We start from the raw sequence: 19,389 nt of genomic DNA on the forward strand, positions 1-19,389 counted from the left end.
CTTGGTTCCTTGGGCTTGCCCTCGGGTGATAAAATTACAAAAGGGGATACTAAATTTAAGATGAGAATTGATATTTATAATTTTAAAATGTTCAAACTTCACGTGTTTTTTTTAAAAAAATAAATGTATAATTCAGATATCCACAAGAAAAATTTATTTGTTAATAGTAAATTATATTTTTTTCAAAATGAACGTGCGAAACTTACACACTATAGAACTATATTTAACATTACTCAATTTAAAATTTATATAAACCGAAAATTATTCTATAAATATCGTGAGTGTAGTTTAAATCGGACGTTTCATGTTAAACAAGTAACAGCTCGAGATTAATTATAGTAAAAAATAAAAAGATCGTATCAATTCACTTCTTAATAGATAACAATCCAATAATCATCTCTGTTAGGGGATTCTCTGTTCTTTGCACTGTGACCACTTGATTTACATGTATTATAGTAATGCTACATATTACGCCATTATCTCATATTTAATCTGTAAATATGATCATGCGGGTGGCTGATCATCTCTTGATTTTTGAAAAATAAAATAAAAAATTGACAGACAACGACAGCTCATTATAGTAAGATAAGAACGAGATTATGCTATGATAACATGTTTAAATAAGAAAAATTCTTTTCATCAGCTACTAATCACCATCTCACACCATATGAAAAATACTTCACTATGAAAAAACTATAAATGTGAAGTGTTAGATGTCTATAGTGACTGATATGTAGGATTACTCTCTAGATAATAAGATTTATAACTTATTTCATTAAGTAAGCTAGTTTAAGATCTGAAGGCTGAAGCCAACAAGTTAGGTTAATTATGGGCTATCAGAGTAAATATAGACCATTCATGGTTGTTTAACGCAGAATAGATGTCCCACCCCGTTTGGATACAGGTATTTCATCTCATCTTTTTATTACAACTTTCTCAAATCTCCACACAAAATATAATAAACAATTCAAATTTCAAAAAAATAATAATATTAAAAAATAATATTTTAACAATATTTTATTCAATTTTTAACTTTCATTTCAACTCATCTCATATCTATTCAACTCAATATCCAAACCGCACCTAAAAACCCTGAAATTGTGTCATTATGTCATGGAAATATGGTTGTTTCCGGTGGCGATACAAAAATCTGACTTTTTTTTTTTTTTTGGAGCACCTAAAACATATAAAACTGAGAAGGCTGTCCTTGAATATCAAACAATTATCTTCCAAAAACTGTTCAAACTATCTACCAAATAACATTTGCCAACAAAAGGTGAACTGGAAAATTAAAATCATCCCATATTTGGCACGAACCGTCGAAAGTTCTCCATTAGTGACTAGAACTCAAAGCCAGCTTTGAGAGGGTACAAATAATTCAACATTAATTTCTACAACCAATGAGAACAAAAAAAGCTGCTACCAGGTGTTGGGCAAGACGAAACTCTCAAGTCTCCAGTCTCCCGAAAAAAAATCCTAGCCCCCATTCCTTTTTTAAATCCTCAAGACAGCCATGAAGGCAATAAAAAATGCAATGACCCACAGGTAGATTTTCTCTCATCATATGGGTTTGTCACCAACATAAGGGGCAGCGATGCCTTCAACTCTTCCACAATATTCACATAATTAGGCCTTTTCTACCGATTCTGCAACGAGGCCAAGATGTATCCGTTGCTCCGCTAACAATAATAGCAATAAATAAACCCACAGACGCCCTCTATGAAGGAAACTGGTGCGAATTTATGCATTCAGAAAATGAGACTTGCCTTCAACCGGGCACTGAGTGTCAGCATGCATCCTTTGCTCCCTAACGTCCAATTTTTTAGCGTGTCCAGATAGTCACCAAAATTGGCCGCAACTTTTTAGTGGGCAGCAGAAGGCACATCATCTGAATCCATCCTTAGCTGAAAAGACCAAAAAAAATAAAAAAAAAAGACAGAAAATGGTGACAGGCAAATCACAAAGAGGAGGAATTTATACAATGAAAAACTGGATATTGAGCATACCATCTGAAGATGCTTCAGCAATGCTCCATGTAAGAGCCTTCTGAGCTTATCACAATGGTCTACCATGCGACCAGAACTAATGAATTCCTCAAGTTTGCACCATAGGTGCTCAATTGCTGTGTATGGAAACCAAACTGCAAGAGGTTTTTTCCGATTGATTATGTCTGCCGGCCTCTGCAGAAGGGAAGAAAGTAATTAATGTTAATATCCTCGATAAACACCTAGCAGAAGGCTAAGAAAAGTATTCCACAGGTTGGTGGTAAGAGAGGTCCAGATGTCAGTGTTCTCCATATTTGGCATCTAACGGGTGATGCCAAGCATGTGATTCAGGTGCTTGAAAGTTAGCAAGGGCTATTTGGTTTTAGTGAGTATAATAATCTGAATGATATTCTTCTTCTGTGTGACGTGGAAAAAAAATCTGCAGAGGAACAGTATGACATTTGATGATGGGCTTTCCTTGTCATGTTAGTCTTCACTTCCGAAAATTGTTGCCTGGTTGCTTTCACCGGCATCCATTCCCCATTTATTTTTAAAGGTCTAGGCATTACATTTTAATTCTTTTAGAAGTACCTTTCCTATACTCCTTGTGTGATTGAGCTTTCTGCCTTATCTAATAAAGTTAATTGGCTCATGTTTGGGATTGCGGTGAGTAATAAAGCTTATAGTTGTAGAGCTTAAGCAAGAAGCTCCACTACTAAAAAGCTATTTCCTGTTTGGTAACCATATGTCTAAAATACAAACATGTTACATTTGCTTAGAAACGATATAAAAGTGTTTTTTGAGGTAGAAATGACATAAAGGTCATTTGAAAGTTGTAGTGTTGTACATGTGATAAGATCAAAGGGCAAAGCTGTAATTATCTGAAAATTGTATGGATATTTTTCCCATAAACAGTCTTTTTTAAAATTGGAACTACGGTCCTCATTATCCGAAAAAGCACATTTGAGGAAAAGTATCATTTAACCATCAAAATTATGTTTTTTCTCAAACGTACTTTAATCTCATATGTAATACCCAAACAATCTAATGTTATCATTAAAGAGATTTTAAGGATATTTAATCACTTTTTAAGACCCCTAACGCAACCCCAAACAGGCCCTTATTATCAAAAGAAGAGAATAAGCAAACTGATAGGCTGATTCAGCAATTTATGGTTCACCAAGCGATATGTAAATTTCATCACCGTATAATTTTTCTCTCTGTAAACTCGTTCCGATGGTGATCGTGGGCATTTGATAGTGAGATTTTGCTCGTACGGGAAGGAATATGGGTCTTTCAAAAGCTGTTGTTATAGAATTGAAGTCATTTGAGGTGTCAAGGGATGGTCGTAGGGTGTTCCTTATTGAGAGAGGGTGGAAGTTTGTGAAAAATATGAGTTTGGAGTTGGCCACAACACACTAGTTCACTAAAACTTTGGAAGATTGTTTGAAGGTTGGGAGAAAGGAGTTCTATACAGCGCATCGGGAAGGTGATAGGGGCATCATAGCACAAAGGTGCTCAAACTTCCAGGGCGCTTTCATGGCACTGTTGGTATGGAATGGGTGGTCACCGTAACTGCATCTTTTTACCTAAAGATAGGGACGGAATGGGATGGAGGAAGCTGGCGGAGGTTTTGAGGGAGGCTGGACGAGAAGGTTGCTCCTTTGGGCCGGCACCGCCAGAGACGACAGTAGCTCATTCTTCTACCAGGTCGTACAAGAGGCTCTCCAACAACCAAGGACTTTAGACATGTCTCGTCAACCTGCCAAACTGAATGCCAGGTTTGACACTTCGGCTCGGTTGAGAGGAGTTGCACCACTGCAATAGTCAAGAAGCGCCGCCGCTTTTGTAAGGGTCCAAAGACTTGAGGGTGGTTGCAGGGACCTGTCGGTCTAAATAAGGAATTGGTCCTTCGGGCTGTGATGGAGATGCAGAGTCAAGTGAGGGAATTACAGCGTAATATAAGCTGGTTGATACGGTGCGTTGAGGAGGAAAAATGGGTGGGGGTGGGCTTGGGTCTGGGTGACGGGCCAATTAAAGATAAAAACAGGGGAGCCCCTTCAGGTGCTAGCTGTGGTAAGCCGTATGGGCCGTCTGTTCTAATGGGCCAGGATAAGCCAAATGGACTGTCTGTGGTGAGTAAAGGGAAAGAAAAGATAGAGATGGGCCCAGGCGCTGAGCCTCAACTCATGTGCAAACAGAACACCCATCATCTGCTAGGGCCTGTTTGGAGGAGACGCAACCCGAATGCCTCAGGCCCATCGACGGGTGGGTCTTAGCCACCATTGCCAGCAAAGAGCTAGGGGGCCCTAGCGAAGGCTGCGGAACCACCAACGGGGCTATCCAGCCTGAGACTGCACCCGCAGAACATCAAGGCACGGGATCTAACCCTTTTCGAACCCCTCTTGCCTCTGACGTGCCGGGTCCATCACAGATCAGTTTGAGGGAGGATGTCGATGCTTCGACTGCAACATCACCACTGTCTAGACCGCAGGCGATCGCACTCCCAACAGTGGGGGTACCGAGAATCGAGGTCTCTCCCATCTCCTTGGTCAAAGAGATGCTTGGGATGGGTGGGCTCCCAAGAAACACATGGGAAAAGGATATGGTGGGCTCTCAGGGCAATCTGGTGGAGATGGTGATGATTGAGAGTGAAACTTTGACCAGCGAGGGATCCATTCAAGCTCCCGTTTCAGACTCGAATACGAGGGAGTCAGACTCAAATTTGCTATTGGCTATCTGTGACAGTGAGTGCTCTGTTTTGGGGGGAGAGGGGGGGGGGCAGAGTGGGTGTTCAAGAAGGTAGAGGAGTTACAAGCTTGTATTGGGATTTCTTGTGTAGGCTTTGAAGAACAGTTTAGGGTCATTCTTTGTAGCCATTGGAGATGGTCGAGCGAAGTCAACTACAAAGCAAGATAGGGAACTCAAAAGGCTCACATGTACTATTAATTATGAAGCGAAGGAAATGAGTGGCAGAAGGGATAGACTGAAAGGGAGGGGCACTCTTTGTACTCATGAAGCCTAAGATTCTTTCTTGGAATGTGCAAGGGCTTAATGATTGCAATAAGCATCTTCACATAAAATCTTTATTACGGACATGGAAGGTTGATGTGGCGTGTCTTCAAGAAACAAAATTGCGGGTCATTGATAGAAGAATCATCCGTAGTTTGTGGGAGTGTTTGTATGTGGGTTGGTCCTACTTGGCCTCTTTGGGAGATTCAGGTGGCATTCTTTTAATGTGGGATAAAAGAGTGGTGGAGGTGGTAGAGGAGTGTGTTGGAAATTTCTCAATCGCTAGTTTATTTAAAAATACGGTTGATGGATGGGAATGGGCTTATGTAGGCACATATGTGCCTAACTTGGATAGAGATAGGAGAAGGCTATGGGAAGAGTTGGCGGGTTTATATTATTTATGGGATGTGCCGTGGTGTATGGGTGGAGATTTCAATATTACTCGCTTTCCTAATGAGCGATCGGGGAATTGTCGCAACTCCTTGGCCATGGAGTTCTTTAAGTTCATTTTTGAGTTGGACCTCATGGATCTCCCTCTTGTCGAGGGCGAGTTCACATGGTCAAATAGCCGGGGCTGGTCTAGATTGGATAGGTTCCTTGTCTCTCCTTCATGGGAGGCCCACTTTCCAGAGCTGTGTCAGAAGCGGTTGTCCCAAGTTTGCTTGGATCATTTCCCTATTTTGTTAGACTGTGGAGGTATTCATGGGGGACACTGGTATTTCAAGTTTGAAAATATGTGGTTAGCCGCTGATGGTTTTGTAGAGAAGGTGTGTTCTTGGTGGTCTTCTTATCAGTTCTCAGGCACGCCCAGTTTCATTCTTGCAGGTAAGCTTAAGGCTTTGAAAAATTATCTAAAGAGGTGGAACTTGGAAGTTTTTGGCAACATTGACAACCAGAAGACTACCAAGGGGAGGGAATTGATGGGAGACACCTCGGAGGAGGAATTATTGAGGAAGAGTTCGGTTGTGACTGAGTTGGAGAGGGTGTTGTTGATGGAGGAGACTTCGTGGCGACAAAAATCCAGGGCCCTTTGGCTAAAAGAAGGTGATAAATGTACGAAGTTCTTCCATAAAGTAGCTAATTCGCATGGGCGCAACAATGCTATTGAGGCACTTCACTCAGGTACTCAAGTGCTCTCTTCCCCCTCTGAATTAGAAAACCATATTGTGCATTATTCTGAGAACTTCTTCACGAAACCGGCCTGGTGGAGGCCGAAGCTAGATGATTTGTTGTTTTGAGTCTATTGATTCGCAGAGTGCGAGTTGGTTGGAAAGACCCTTTGACGAAGACGAGATTTATAAAGGTCATTTGTGGTATGGCCAAAGATAAAGCGCGAAGTCTGGATGGCTTTTCGATGGGTTTCTTTCAAGCTTGTTTGGATATTGTGAAATATGATGTTATGCAGGTTTTCCTTGAATTACACTCTTTCAGGAAGTTTGAGAAATGCCTCAATACGACATTCATTGCTCTCATACCGAAGAAACAGGGGGCTATGGTAGTTGAAGATTTCTGCCCTTAAGCCTTGTGAGTGGAGTATACAAGATCATTTTGAAGGTTCTTGCTAATTGGCTAAGCCCGGTATTGGAAATAATTATTTCTAAGCCTTAAAATGCATTTGTTCGTGGGAGACAAGACAAATCCTTATTCGGTTCTCATTGCCAATGAGTGCTTGGATCATAGGTTGCGGGAGAGAGTTATATGCAAGCTTGATATGGAAAAGGCATATAATCATGTAAATTGAAAATTTCTTTTATACTTGCTCAGGAGGTGTGGCTTTGGTGATAGGTGGATTTCATGGATTCGACATTATCTCCACCACTCACTTCTCGATGCTAGTTAATGGCACCCCAGTTGGATTTTTTAATAGTTCTCGCGAATTGAAGCAAGGGAATCCATTGTCTCCTGTTCTCTTTGTTATTGTTATGGAGGCACTTGCCCGAATGGTGAAGGTTGCTGTTGGAGGAGGTTTTCTATCAGGATTTTCGGTGGGTAATGGTACTGATGGCTCTATCATAATCTCGCATCTCTTATTTGCAGATGATACTCTCCTTTTTGTGAAGCGGATCATGGCCAGATTCAAACTTTAAGTGCACTCTTGTTATGTTTCGAAGCTACATCGGTGCTTAAGGTGAACCTTGGTAAGTTCGAAATAGTTGCAGTGGGCGTGGTGCCTAGTATCATCAGCCTGGCGAGCCTCCTGGATTGTAAAGTGTCTTCTTTGCCTATGAAATATTTAGGCCTCCCGTTGGAGGCGACTTTTAAGGCTAGAGCTATTTGCGATGGGATTGTGGAGAAAGTAGAGAAAAGGTTGGCCGGTTGGAAATGGTTGTATTTATCGAAAGGGGGTCGACTCACATTGATTAAGAGCATGTTAACTAACCTCCCCACCTTTTTTTATCTCTATTCCTTTTGCCTGCAGGGGTGGTGAATAGGATTGAGAAATTATTTCGGACTTTTTTGTAGGGGTGGGGATGGGGGAGGAAACAAAAGTCCATCTTGTTAACTGGAATAAAGTTTGTTCTCCAATTGCTAATGGTGGCTTGGGAGTGTGCAACTTGAGGACTTTCAATAAAGCTTTGTATGGAGGTACCACTTAGAGGGGACTCGCTATGGAAGGAAATTATTGACTCTAGACACGGAAGTGTTTGGGAGGGTGTGGAGTGGGCTTATTAAAATTTATTAGGAGGGGATGGCCGAGTTTTGAAAATCATATCCGTTTTGTGGCTGGAGAGGGTACCAGAATCAAGTTTTGGCATGATGTTTGATGTGGAGATCGTGCTCTTGATAGGGCATTTCCAGCTCTCTATCGTATTGCAGCTAACAGGGATGCTACTGTAGCAGATCTGCAGGTATTTTCTCTTGGTTCTCAATAGTGGAATGTCATGTTTAGTAGGGATATTCATGATTTGGAATTGCACACTGCTTCAGAATTTTTCAGGTTGACATACTCCACGGGAAACACTACGGCACAGGGGGATAGGATGCAGGGGAAGTCCAATGGCAGAAAGAAGTGTACAGTCAGGGCATACTACAAAGTATTGGCATCACAAGGTAATGTTCCCTTCCCTTGGAAGAATATTTGGAGGTCTCGTGTGCCTTCTAAAGTAACTTTCTTCATAAGGACTGCTGCTCTTAGGAAGATTTTGACCACGGACAACTTGAAGAAGAGGGGGCTTATTATGATGGATTGGTGCTATTTGTGTAAAAAGCATGCAGAATCAGTGGATTACATATTATTGCATTGTGAGGTGACAAAAGGTGTTGTGTGATGAGATCTTTAGAAGAGTTGATGTCGCTTGGGTAATGCCATTGAGGGTGATTGATTTACTAGCTTGTTGGAAGGAGATTCAAGGCTATCCTCAGTGGCAGCAGTGTGGAAGATAATTCCGTTGTGCATTATGCGGTGTATTTGGTCGGAAATGAATGAGAGATGCTTTGAAGATAGGGAGCACACAATGGCGGAGCTTCAGAATTTTTTTGTACACGCTTTACTATTTTGGTTTTCAGCAAGGAATGAGAGATGTGCTTTGAAAATAGAGAGTGCACAATGGTGGAGCTTCAGAATTTTTTATAAACCCTTTACTGTTTTGGTTTTCAGCCATTGACCTTAATGGAAACAATGCTCATGACTTCCTGTCCTTAATCTATCGATCCTAGAATGTATTTAGGTGTTCTTTTGTATACTTCCTGTGTACGGGCTATACCCATTTCATTTGTATCAATAAAATTTACCTCTTACTTATCAGGAAAAAAAAAAAAGCAAACTGATAGACTATCATTTATTTGAACTTGCAGGATGAACACACTTAATATTAAATTCAGTGATAGATTTGAGATAAAAATCACTTATAAAAAAAAAAAAGATTTGAGATAAATATGGCTTTGCATGTCGGAACATTGACGTCAGTTATTGCCATTTCTCAATAAGCTTAACATGATAGGCAGATAAACTTAATATTTTAGATTTGTAGTGATATGTGCACATCAGCCACTGACATATAGAGTTACCGACACATTCATAAACACACGTGCATGCCATATATAAAGTTATGTTCATATACAGGTTTTCTTTAACTAATGTTAACAGTCATCCAAAGTAATTACTGCAGAGCAATTGCATCTTAATTTTTCTCCTAAAATGTTTTCAACCTTTTGCCATTCAACTCTCCATCAGCATTGGTAGTGTTAATGGCTTTGTCTGATGGACCATTTTTATTTCTTAGTTTCATTTTTTATCCTTTTGATTTTTCTGTAAAACATGCTACAGCTTGATTTGATATAAAAAAAAATGAAGAAATTACTCAAATATGGTATATTGAAGTTGTAACAAACTTCTGACATAGCTTACTTTTTTATGTTATTACTAGGTATTAACAAAGGTGTCTTGGTTTATTAATTTTTTTAGTTGTTGAAAAAAGAAAATTAATTGAGTTTGTAATGAAATGTAATGCAATAAAAATTCTACAGAACTTCAGAGATGAATATCCGGGAAAAATGCAATAGACCAGCAAGAATGCATAAAAAGTAGTTTAAACATAATAGAAGTAATGAATAGTAGGAGAATGTTGAGAATACTTGAGTACTTTTGTACCAAACCTAGCCACAAGCAATGAAAAGAAATAGAATTTACCACTGATGCAAATGATTCTATGTAATCAAGCAAAAGATTTGTAGCCTCTGTATATCGACCATAATCAACATAGAGCCGAAACAAGGATGCAGGATTTGATTCTTTACGAGTCATCCCCCATGTCCTCTCTCGTCGACCATCCTGTCACAGCTCATGTGAATGTAATTAGGGGGTGTAAATAAATTCATATCTAATCTAGGATCCCCATCCATCTGATTAAAAAGTGAAAGAAAATAGCACTAACACAAAAAATTGTGCTCCATAGTGCATGAAAAAAGGTGAGTTAGATCCGCATATGATAGAGGTCCAGAATAATCTCCCAAGAATGCAATCTATTACAAATTTCTAGAGGTTTTCAACATATTCAACATACATTTAGAAGAAACATATACAGAGGAAAAAGAGTGCCTTAATCAAGTCTTATGTGATGCTGATGTGAAGCAGAGAACTGTTTCTGTTTGAATATATATAATAAGGTTGATATTCGAACAATAATCTCAGCCTGAATATATCAACTCTATAAACTAATTGCCAAAAAAAGGGACAAATAGACTATGGAAAACATCTTTGAGATGAAACGTAACATGTACTTTCGTCAGACCAACGATTGGGAAAACGATAGGCCACTCAATGAAATAGGACTTTTTGACTTCTCATCCGATACACACTAGTGTACTAGCGATAAGGCTATTTATGATGTACCATGCTTTTTAATCCATATTTAACTTCTAAGCTCATCAAATCATGCTCCTAAAAAGTTGGCCCTTCAGAAACATGTTAAAAAGGAGAAACTAAAGACAACCCCATATAATTTGTCTAATGGAAAAGGTAAAACAAGTTTAAAGCTACAAGATGGTTCCACTTATTCTAAAATTATTCTGGCTAGAGAAAGTACCTTAAACATTTGAACCAGCCAAAGAGGCAATTCAATCTCAGGATCTGCAGAAAGAAGAGTTTCAGCAACAATTACTGGTAACTTGGCATGAAAACCCCTATATTTTTCCTGCAATTTATAAGTATTTCACAAGGTTAAATAAGGTGGAGACCAATATAAAAATTGAAGGATCAAGAGGATATAAAAATGAAAAGATCAAGAAAATATATACCAGATAAATCTCAAGAGTTTCCCATTCACTATTCCCCTTATATTGTTGAGCTGCCGGAACCAGATTGGCTGAACCATGAATAACCACTTCATTCTTTGATGACGTCAACAAAAGACCCTGTGTCCTGAGATCATCCCTGAAAGTCATATCACATACTGTTACATCACTCTCATAACAAGGAGATTAAATTTACATTCACTTTCACCTATGTGTAACTCAAAGTATACAAAGTGAATCCATAACAAGGAGATCAATTGTACCGAATAGATGAAGAATCTACTTTATTTGGACAGCATTTCAATGACATAGCACAAAAAAGCTCTTTCCAATTCCCTGTGCAAGAAAGATCCCAAGTCAAATTTACAGGCATCCCAAAGGAAAACTTCATAATGGTAGTGATATTAAACTTCAACATATGCCAGTAAGTACACCTTTTTAACGCTGAACCCCTGAAGAATCTTAAGAGAACCGTAAAAGACATGTCATATAAATTTCTCTGGACTAGAAGATCAACCAAATCCGATGGAGCTCTATGAACTTCTGGAAGTAAATAGAAATGCAAACAACTTATGAATATAACGAAAATACAAGAAAGCTAACACTGAAACTTCTTTAGATCAATTCCCAGAAAATCATTTCACATGAGTATTCAAACATATCATTCATAATGTAAGAACTTTCTAATTTTTTTATTTTTTTTTATAAGTAAACGATTATATGATATGAATAAGCATAGCCAAGTAACAAGATGCATACAAAAGGTCACATCTAGTAAAAGAAGTAATAGAAAAAGAAAATCATGAAAATCAAGCACAACAATCTATACTGTGCAAAGAAAAAAGTCTAACAAAAAAATCCAAGTTCTTCTAGTGAGTGCTCCTTGTCTTCAAATGTGTCATTTATCCAGCTGGCATGAGCTCTGTCACTGTGCAGCATAACCAAGTAATTCCATTCTATAAACACTTCATTCCATAACATTCAGCACCTCACAATGCAACAATAAGTATCCACATTCACCATTTTCCTACACATACAACACAATCTACTATGATCACCACATCTCCATAATATCTGCGTCAAATCTACCAAACTTCTAAATTGTGAAAGATTTAACTTTAGGAATATAAGGCAAGCAGATGAAAACAAGATGAAAATAATATTCATATCAGAAATGTGGAATGAGAGTATTTGTGATACTAATCGACAGGTCAATTGCTTCAATGAGATTCTAAACAATATATCTAAGCTTACAGTAAACATCCATTTGACAAAAATCACAAACCTTTACTAGTAAATGTCCATCTGATGTTTGCCAATGAAAGCAAATATTCTGCTGACGTTAGCACAAACTCATTCTCAAGTTTCTCGATATCAATATAGTACTGCTGCTTTGAGGCATAACATCATTGCCGGCTGCTGCTGCAAAGAAAAAACATTTATTGACTCAAAGTAGTATAACTAACAAGTTTAAAGTTCTATATCCAATATAAATATTAAACACAGACAAATCTCTTAGGTGTATTATTTACTCTGTTCCTCCATTGTTCTAGCCTTTTTACGAGGAAAATGCTCGTTTTGAAGAGAGTTTCCGTCAAGCAAAGGATCAATCCAAGCATATGAAGGATGAACAAGATGCAACGCGTTATAGCAGCAGAGAGCCCATTCAGCCTCTCTTGCAGCACCAGGGAAGTGTTCAGGTAATCTTTCAGAACTGCTTCATTTCTCAAACGAGCTGAATATAGGTACATGTAGCCGGCTGCTCTTCGCCAGTTATGTCGATGCATTTCAAATGCATATAGCAACTTAAATAAGTTCGGCTTCACCAAAATATCAGAACGCTCTGCCTACATATTTCGGGAAAAAAAAATGCCATCAAAGTTAATCTGCAGATTACTACATTGAGAAAAAAGAAGAGTGTGTTTCCAACTAGGACATACCTTCCAGGCAAGCTCTTGTTCCACTTTATCGCTTAAGCCAATGAAGGGTAGTTGACCACCACAAAGAATCTGCAATCAATAAAGAATAAATGAAAATTTTCTAGGAACAGTGGTTGGAAAACTAACTTCATAATTATCCATATGTATCCACCGCTCGCAACCACATACAACAAATCAGCTTCTTATATACCTCCCCCACCCCCGCGCGCGCGCTCAAGGCTTCCTAAACTTCTAATGGCATAAAGTAGAAAATAATATCAGAAACAAATGCAAAGGGAACCTTCATGGCACCGCATTCATAAAGAACGATTATGAAACGCCTCAGGCAGATGTATTTGCTCTCCTCGTCTGGATTTGTAATTATTGCACAGTATGCATCATAAAAGCGATTGAGATCTAAAGTAAACTTAAAGACATTAGCCCAAAGTCGTCCTTTAATAGTGGCAGCCGATTCACACAATGGATCTCTATCATAATTGCAATCTTTAGTAATTAGAGATTCATCAACTTGTTCAAGTGCAGCAAGTGCAAACTGGCAAGCCCCTTCACCAATATTATACTGCTCAAATATCTGCATTGCCCACTGGTAGTAATGTAACTTCCATGCAGCATCTGATGCACCAGCTGGAACAGAAAAGGAAGAAAGATCAAGGAATATTTTTTATGACAAAAATAATAATAAAAATTATGACAAAAGCTGGACAAAACATACATTACAAATAACTAGTAAGTAGAAAAAAGCAGAAAATCAGAACAAAAGCTGGAGACATAAATTGGATGTCATCCAATGGTAGTGTATTAAAGAAGAAAATTACTTATGTAACTATAAAGAGTCACAATTATTTCTGAATAAACTTACAGAAACCAAGATGTGGAAATCCTAGTTCATCAGACAGACTCTGCAAAGCCTGGGAAGCGCCTTTTCCAGATGAAGCGCTAAACAGAACAACCCCAATGACAATCAGAACCTCCAGAGAGGCATAAGGAAACAAGCATTTAAAACCATAGAATTTGAGCACTATTAAATAAAAGATTCATGTCCAAGTCTAATTAGACTAAAAAACAGAGCTTTTATCCAAAAAAAAACATGATTGTCTAACATTTATGTAGAAGAGATTTCACCTATTAATGATATTTTTTTTTTTTTTTATGTTATCTTCAGCAGTTCGACCTTGCAGAGTAAATCCATGCACGATCGAAGTTTCCTACACGAATAGATAATGCTGCTTTTTACGATTGAAAATTTTAATGATATTTTTTTTATCAGTGCAATTCTCTTTCTATCGATAATATTACGAATTTGGTATTCTATATCAGCTCTGGACTTGGCCATCTTGGCAAAAGGAGATAAATACAGTGAAAGACTACTTTTAAATGCATTGGATAAGGTCACAAATATTTTACATTTTCACTTGATTGAAAATGTGATATATTAGATCTTCACATGCATATTTCTTCTCTTTCCAGGTCTTAGAAGTAAACAGTTTTTAATTTGTACAGAGCACTGAGAAAATAAAATAATTCAATACAGGTTGCTAATTGGATCAGGAACAGTCAATCAAATGGGTAAATTATGCATTCTAGAGTAAGAGCAAAAATTTGATCTATATTAGCTAAGTACCTGCTTAAGTTACGTTTGGAAATCACTATTCTGCTCTTATCAAATCATGAGGAACTAGTGAAACATCAATAGAAAGTCATGATTAATATGGATATTTTAAGTCAGAGCCTAAGACTCCATAGTGTGTACTGTCCAAAATAGTGGAAAATTGATTATCCTTTTCTTTCTGATTGGTAAGTTAAACATGCATTACAGTGGGTGTTGAACGCATGATTTAAATCTTTTGCATCTCTAAAACGTTCAACTATGCCATTAGAAGAGTATTGGTCCAGGAGGAGCACCAAAACCTAAATTATTATCCAAACGACATTCTTTTAAGAGTAAAAGCATAAAGAAGTTTCAAACTTTTGAATCTTGGACGAGTATTGAGATTCCTTCGGACGAGTTTTAGAGATATTGAGTACCAGAAGAAACATCGAACAGCTTCATTGACTTTCTTCTCTTTCACCACCCCATGTGCCACAGATTGTGCCTGAGCAAGGAGGCAACATCCTAGAAGATGATGAAGTATGCACCATCGGCCATCGGTGTCTTGAATACTTTGAGATGTCTTCTCTTTTCTTAAATGTGATTCCACAGTTGTGAGTAGATACTTAACGAAAATTTAGGGGAGCAAAAACAGAAAAGGTTCAGCCAAAATTTTCCCGAAATATAGCACAAATGCTTTCATCATAGAAAAGGCAGTTCTTAACTACTTAAAAAAATCATAGAAAAGATGGAGGAATGACCTCAACAGCATCATATTGGCCATGCCTAAGCAGGATCAGTGCAAGCTCAGTGGAATGGCTCAAGAAAGCAGAAGATTCTCCAGACTTGCCCCAAATGATCCAGCTACTAAAGTCTCGCATTGAATTCATAATATCAAGCGAATTAGGGAGACTTTTTGAAGAAAGGTGATTATGCTGTACTGAGGAACTTTGAATACTTAGTACGAGTATAAAAGCCAAGGTGAAGTGACATTTTCCAAGCTTCTCATCCCATGATCTTCTACACACGTTGCTGTCTGGACAAGGAAAAAACAGGACGATTACTTACAAATCCAAGTAACACGACCTACATAGCATACAACTCACTGAATCCAAACACACCTATTGCTATGTAAAACAGGGAGACTTGTGTGTCATTTGTCAACAAGGATCAATAATGCAGAGAAGGCTAAACTCACTGTACGTTCATGTTACCAAGTAACCAGTGGTTTGCTAAGCATTTAAATTTTGCAAAAATATATGCGATACAGCTATTACAACTAAATCTCAACTCTTTAAAATGAAAGTGTGACGTCCCAATGGAAGGCCCAAACCACATGGTGCATATTCCAAAGGGACTAGTCAATGATACAATTGAAGCCTCATTGAAACATAATAAAGAGCAAGAACTTCTTCCCAAGCAATGTGGGATCCCATACACCACCTACCTTATCCTCTCATCATATATCACAGAAAGGAACAAAAGATCTTTCCTCTAAAATTAATAGTGTTATTCCATGTCTTGAGAGAACTGGATATCAATAACAAAGCTATAGAAACCATAGCATAAACTTACCAATTTGTAGTGATGAAAGCTGAGAACTGAAGTCTTCAATTGCAGCAAGTTGAGATGGTGTGGTAGCAAAGAAATGAATGATGACCCATTCAGAAACAATTTCCTCTATCATTGGGACCAGCTCATGTTGTATTCTAGATATATCATCATGCGGCATATGGATCTGCATGCAGATTAAAAGAACTTTCTAGATATAAATGATACTTAATTTTTATGGATCAGAAATTCTTAAAAGATAATTAAAAAATCTTATCCTGGGAATAAGGTTGTAAGAATAGTTTGCATGTGCCAAAAAGAGAAAGAAATGCAATAACTAACAGGTAAAATTAAAGAAACTAAGTATCAAAGCAAATGTTTACAATAATAACAAATTATTTCTTTTATAAGTGCAATAATAACCAATTATCCTATAACCAAAAGCATAATACAAGCAATTCCTTTTTCTGAGTATATTGTCACATGTTTTGCTTTATTAAACATAGCCATGCTGTATTAAAAATTAAAGGTAAAGACAAACTTTGCAACTCATGCACTGGTATGAGATTCAGCTGATAAATGTCACATTCCACCTTTGTTTAAGAAAAGGGGGAGGGGGGATGCCATTTGATCCAAAGGTACGGAGAATTAGAAAACAGGTCCAAAAAAAGGATATAAAGCAGGAAAACTGCTGCTGTATGCCAACCCAGTTTCTCAGGTCTCGCCATAGGCTGTGAAGTAAAAGTTAAAAAAACATGTAACTTTTAAGAAATATTTTCACAAGAACCAAAGTTTTTAGAAAACTGGACTGTTCATGGATCCATAAACATATATTTAAAGTACTAATCATAACACTACATTATAGAACAGAGTACCTGCAAACAAAAGTTTAAAACCAGAAACATAGAGAAATTGAATCGCAACATCATGGCTATATCTATATATCAGAGCAATTTTCTTGTCTTATTTTCTCCAATTTTTGACATGTAACGTCTCAAAGAAGGCCCAAGCCACATTTGGCCTATTTTCCAAAAGGACTAGTTAATGATACAATTGAAGCCCATTGAACCCATTATAAAGAGTAAGAACTTCTCATTCACAAGCAATATGGGATCTCATACACCACCTACCCTTATCACTCAATATGGGTATCACAATCTCCCCCCTCAAATTCCAATATCCTCGTCAGGCAATCCATTGTAGATGGCATGGCTCAAGTCCCACATTTCCGGTTGGAATATGCTCTGATACCATTGTAACGTTCCATGGGAGGCCCAAGCCACATCTGGGACTATATTTCAAAAGACAAGTCAATGATACAATTGGAGCCCCATTGAACCATTATAAAGAGCAAGAACTACTCATTCTCAAGCAATGTATGATCTCATATGCCACCTATACACCACCTACCCTTATCACTCAAATGGGGTATCACACATAACCTCACACAAGCAAGGATGGCATAAAGATGTGGGGATAGCAATCTAAGAATTGCAACCTCAGTGGAGTTTGAATCATGAATAGCCTATTAAAGCCCAAACCTTTTGTATAGTATGATAAGAACTATGACAGAACAATTTTCCCTTTTAACATTGTCAAAACTCCAGGGACATTTTCCCAGATTGCCTAGTCACGGTTTACTACCCTTTTTTAAACGACACATTTGAGACCTACTTCACAAATCGTTCCTAGGCTCCTCTCTAATCCTCTTCATCCTCACAAGAGATTTCATTTGTTCCAGGTTTATGGAAAAGGTGTACTGATAGTAAGAAGGCACCAAGTGCTGAGAGGCTTCTATATAAAAGTAAAAAATAATAACTAAAAAAAAAAACCTTACCAGTTAGAGCTTTATCATGTTTTCTGAGCACCGAAAGCCACATTGGACATCCAAATTCAATATCATTACTGCTGTTTATATATAATCAAATCTAATAATAGGTCAATGGCACCCCTCATGTATCATATTAAGGAAAGATGAACTGATTTTGAGTAAATCCGCCATCTATATCACATATTTAGCAGAAAATAAGTAAAAAGAAATTCCAAGCATGCATAGATTGATTAAGACAAAATAATTACACTTGCTTTTTTTTTAGGCCTTGAGTTTTCTGGATTAAGTCCTCAAGAGATCATGTAAATAATTCAGCTGTTAGAGTGACAATGTATCTTTGGGTCATTTTATGATTTTAATATTGGAGGAAATTTATACACTCACACTATCAGGCACTTATAAATAATAAATGAACAGGAGAACCCTAGTTTTATTGTTCTCTTCTCACTCATGCCATCCTTTCTGTCTTCTTCTTCTTCCCCTCTCTCTAGCTCTCTCTCCATCTCATTTTATTATATCTCAAACCTTATCTTTGGAAAAACGAAAAATTCAAAATACAGACGCACAAACACAGACATAGTAGGCATTGATTATGCTCTTTATACAAAAACTTTTGAGCAGAGCAAAGACTACTGGCAAAAGAAAAATTAATTTTGCTTTTGGACTACAAAGCAGATGAGAATGCATGACAAAATCAGTATATGAGATACCAAATTGCTATTAAATTTCATTAAACCTCTATCGCTAGAACCAAAAGAAAGCTGCTGATAACAAAAACTAAAAGGAGAAAAAACAGACCTGCCCACTGATTTTCACCAGATAATTTAGAAACAGAAGCATATCCAGTGCAGACTCAAACATCACCTTCGAAATTTGAGTAGTAGCCTGGACCAAGACGGAGGCATTTACACTTGATAATATTTCAGCATCAAAATTATGTGTGATCTTGTGAGGTACAAGAAATTTTAGAAAGCTCTCTATGACATTCAAAACTTTGCCCCAAGTGGCAGCTTTATTGCACAATGTATGAAGTGATACCAGCATGTCAATAGAGAATTTCCGAAGAGTTTTGTGGTCTGCCAGTTTCTTCTCCCAAGCAATATCAGCTCCAATATCTGACATATGGAGCTTCGATACTGATGAACCATATCCAGTCACAAGCATCTTCAGCAGGCAAGGAAGAACTTCTTCAGACGATATAAGTGATGTACTAACAAGCGACTCAAAAAATACAGCAGAAGCGGTTTTGCTCAATCGTCGACTGATGCTAATAACACATCTGAGCATGTCACTAAGAATCACATATTCAAGATCATCATCAAATAAATCCAACCCAAAGCTTGCAAGATCACCAAGCTCATCAGAAGAACCTAGCAGGATAAAAAAATGAAAAAATACACACTTAGGGGAGACGGGGAATGACTAAAAGTTGTTATTTCTAATCGTTACTCGTAACTGTCAAAAAGAAAGAAGAAATTCGGATTTAATTCTACTTCATATTAAGCTATGACCTCTGGCATACCATTGATAAGCCGCTCAATATCCTCCAGACCACGAAAAAGAGAGAATGAATTCTTTCTGATTAAACCAACAGCACCTGATAAAGAGTCAAGATGCAAACTGCATGGTGCATTGTAATTGCACCAGTTATGGAAGTATCGTGTACAGAAATTTTTCCAGCAGTAAGATATTGTCAGACTTTCTGTCGAACCCTAGCATACAGTGCTTAGTTTATCAGTTTTCACATAA

The 19,389-nt window shown here is 37.7% G+C and overlaps 1 protein-coding gene across 1 annotated transcript in view; it reads right to left on the reverse strand.

Moving 5' to 3' along the window:
• Positions 1-1,207: 1,207 nt before the first annotated feature.
• LOC121247835 (nuclear pore complex protein NUP160) overlaps positions 1,208-19,389 on the reverse strand; it is a 43,015-nt gene continuing 24,833 nt past the window's right edge. Inside the window, 20 exon segments of the mRNA XM_041146293.1 lie at positions 1,208-1,904; positions 2,007-2,180; positions 9,628-9,768; positions 10,523-10,630; positions 10,734-10,869; positions 10,994-11,052; positions 11,054-11,066; positions 11,165-11,273; positions 12,022-12,132; positions 12,135-12,152; positions 12,263-12,379; positions 12,382-12,577; positions 12,671-12,739; positions 12,951-13,294; positions 13,530-13,606; positions 14,696-14,883; positions 15,020-15,294; positions 15,834-15,996; positions 18,439-19,010; positions 19,163-19,352. Coding sequence (XP_041002227.1) covers positions 1,863-1,904; positions 2,007-2,180; positions 9,628-9,768; positions 10,523-10,630; positions 10,734-10,869; positions 10,994-11,052; positions 11,054-11,066; positions 11,165-11,273; positions 12,022-12,132; positions 12,135-12,152; positions 12,263-12,379; positions 12,382-12,577; positions 12,671-12,739; positions 12,951-13,294; positions 13,530-13,606; positions 14,696-14,883; positions 15,020-15,294; positions 15,834-15,996; positions 18,439-19,010; positions 19,163-19,352 — 3,102 coding nt within the window. The 3' untranslated portion in view covers positions 1,208-1,862.

The sequence above is a fragment of the Juglans microcarpa x Juglans regia genome, chromosome 1S (assembly GCF_004785595.1).
Source record: "Juglans microcarpa x Juglans regia isolate MS1-56 chromosome 1S, Jm3101_v1.0, whole genome shotgun sequence".
Lineage (NCBI taxonomy): Eukaryota > Viridiplantae > Streptophyta > Magnoliopsida > Fagales > Juglandaceae > Juglans > Juglans microcarpa x Juglans regia.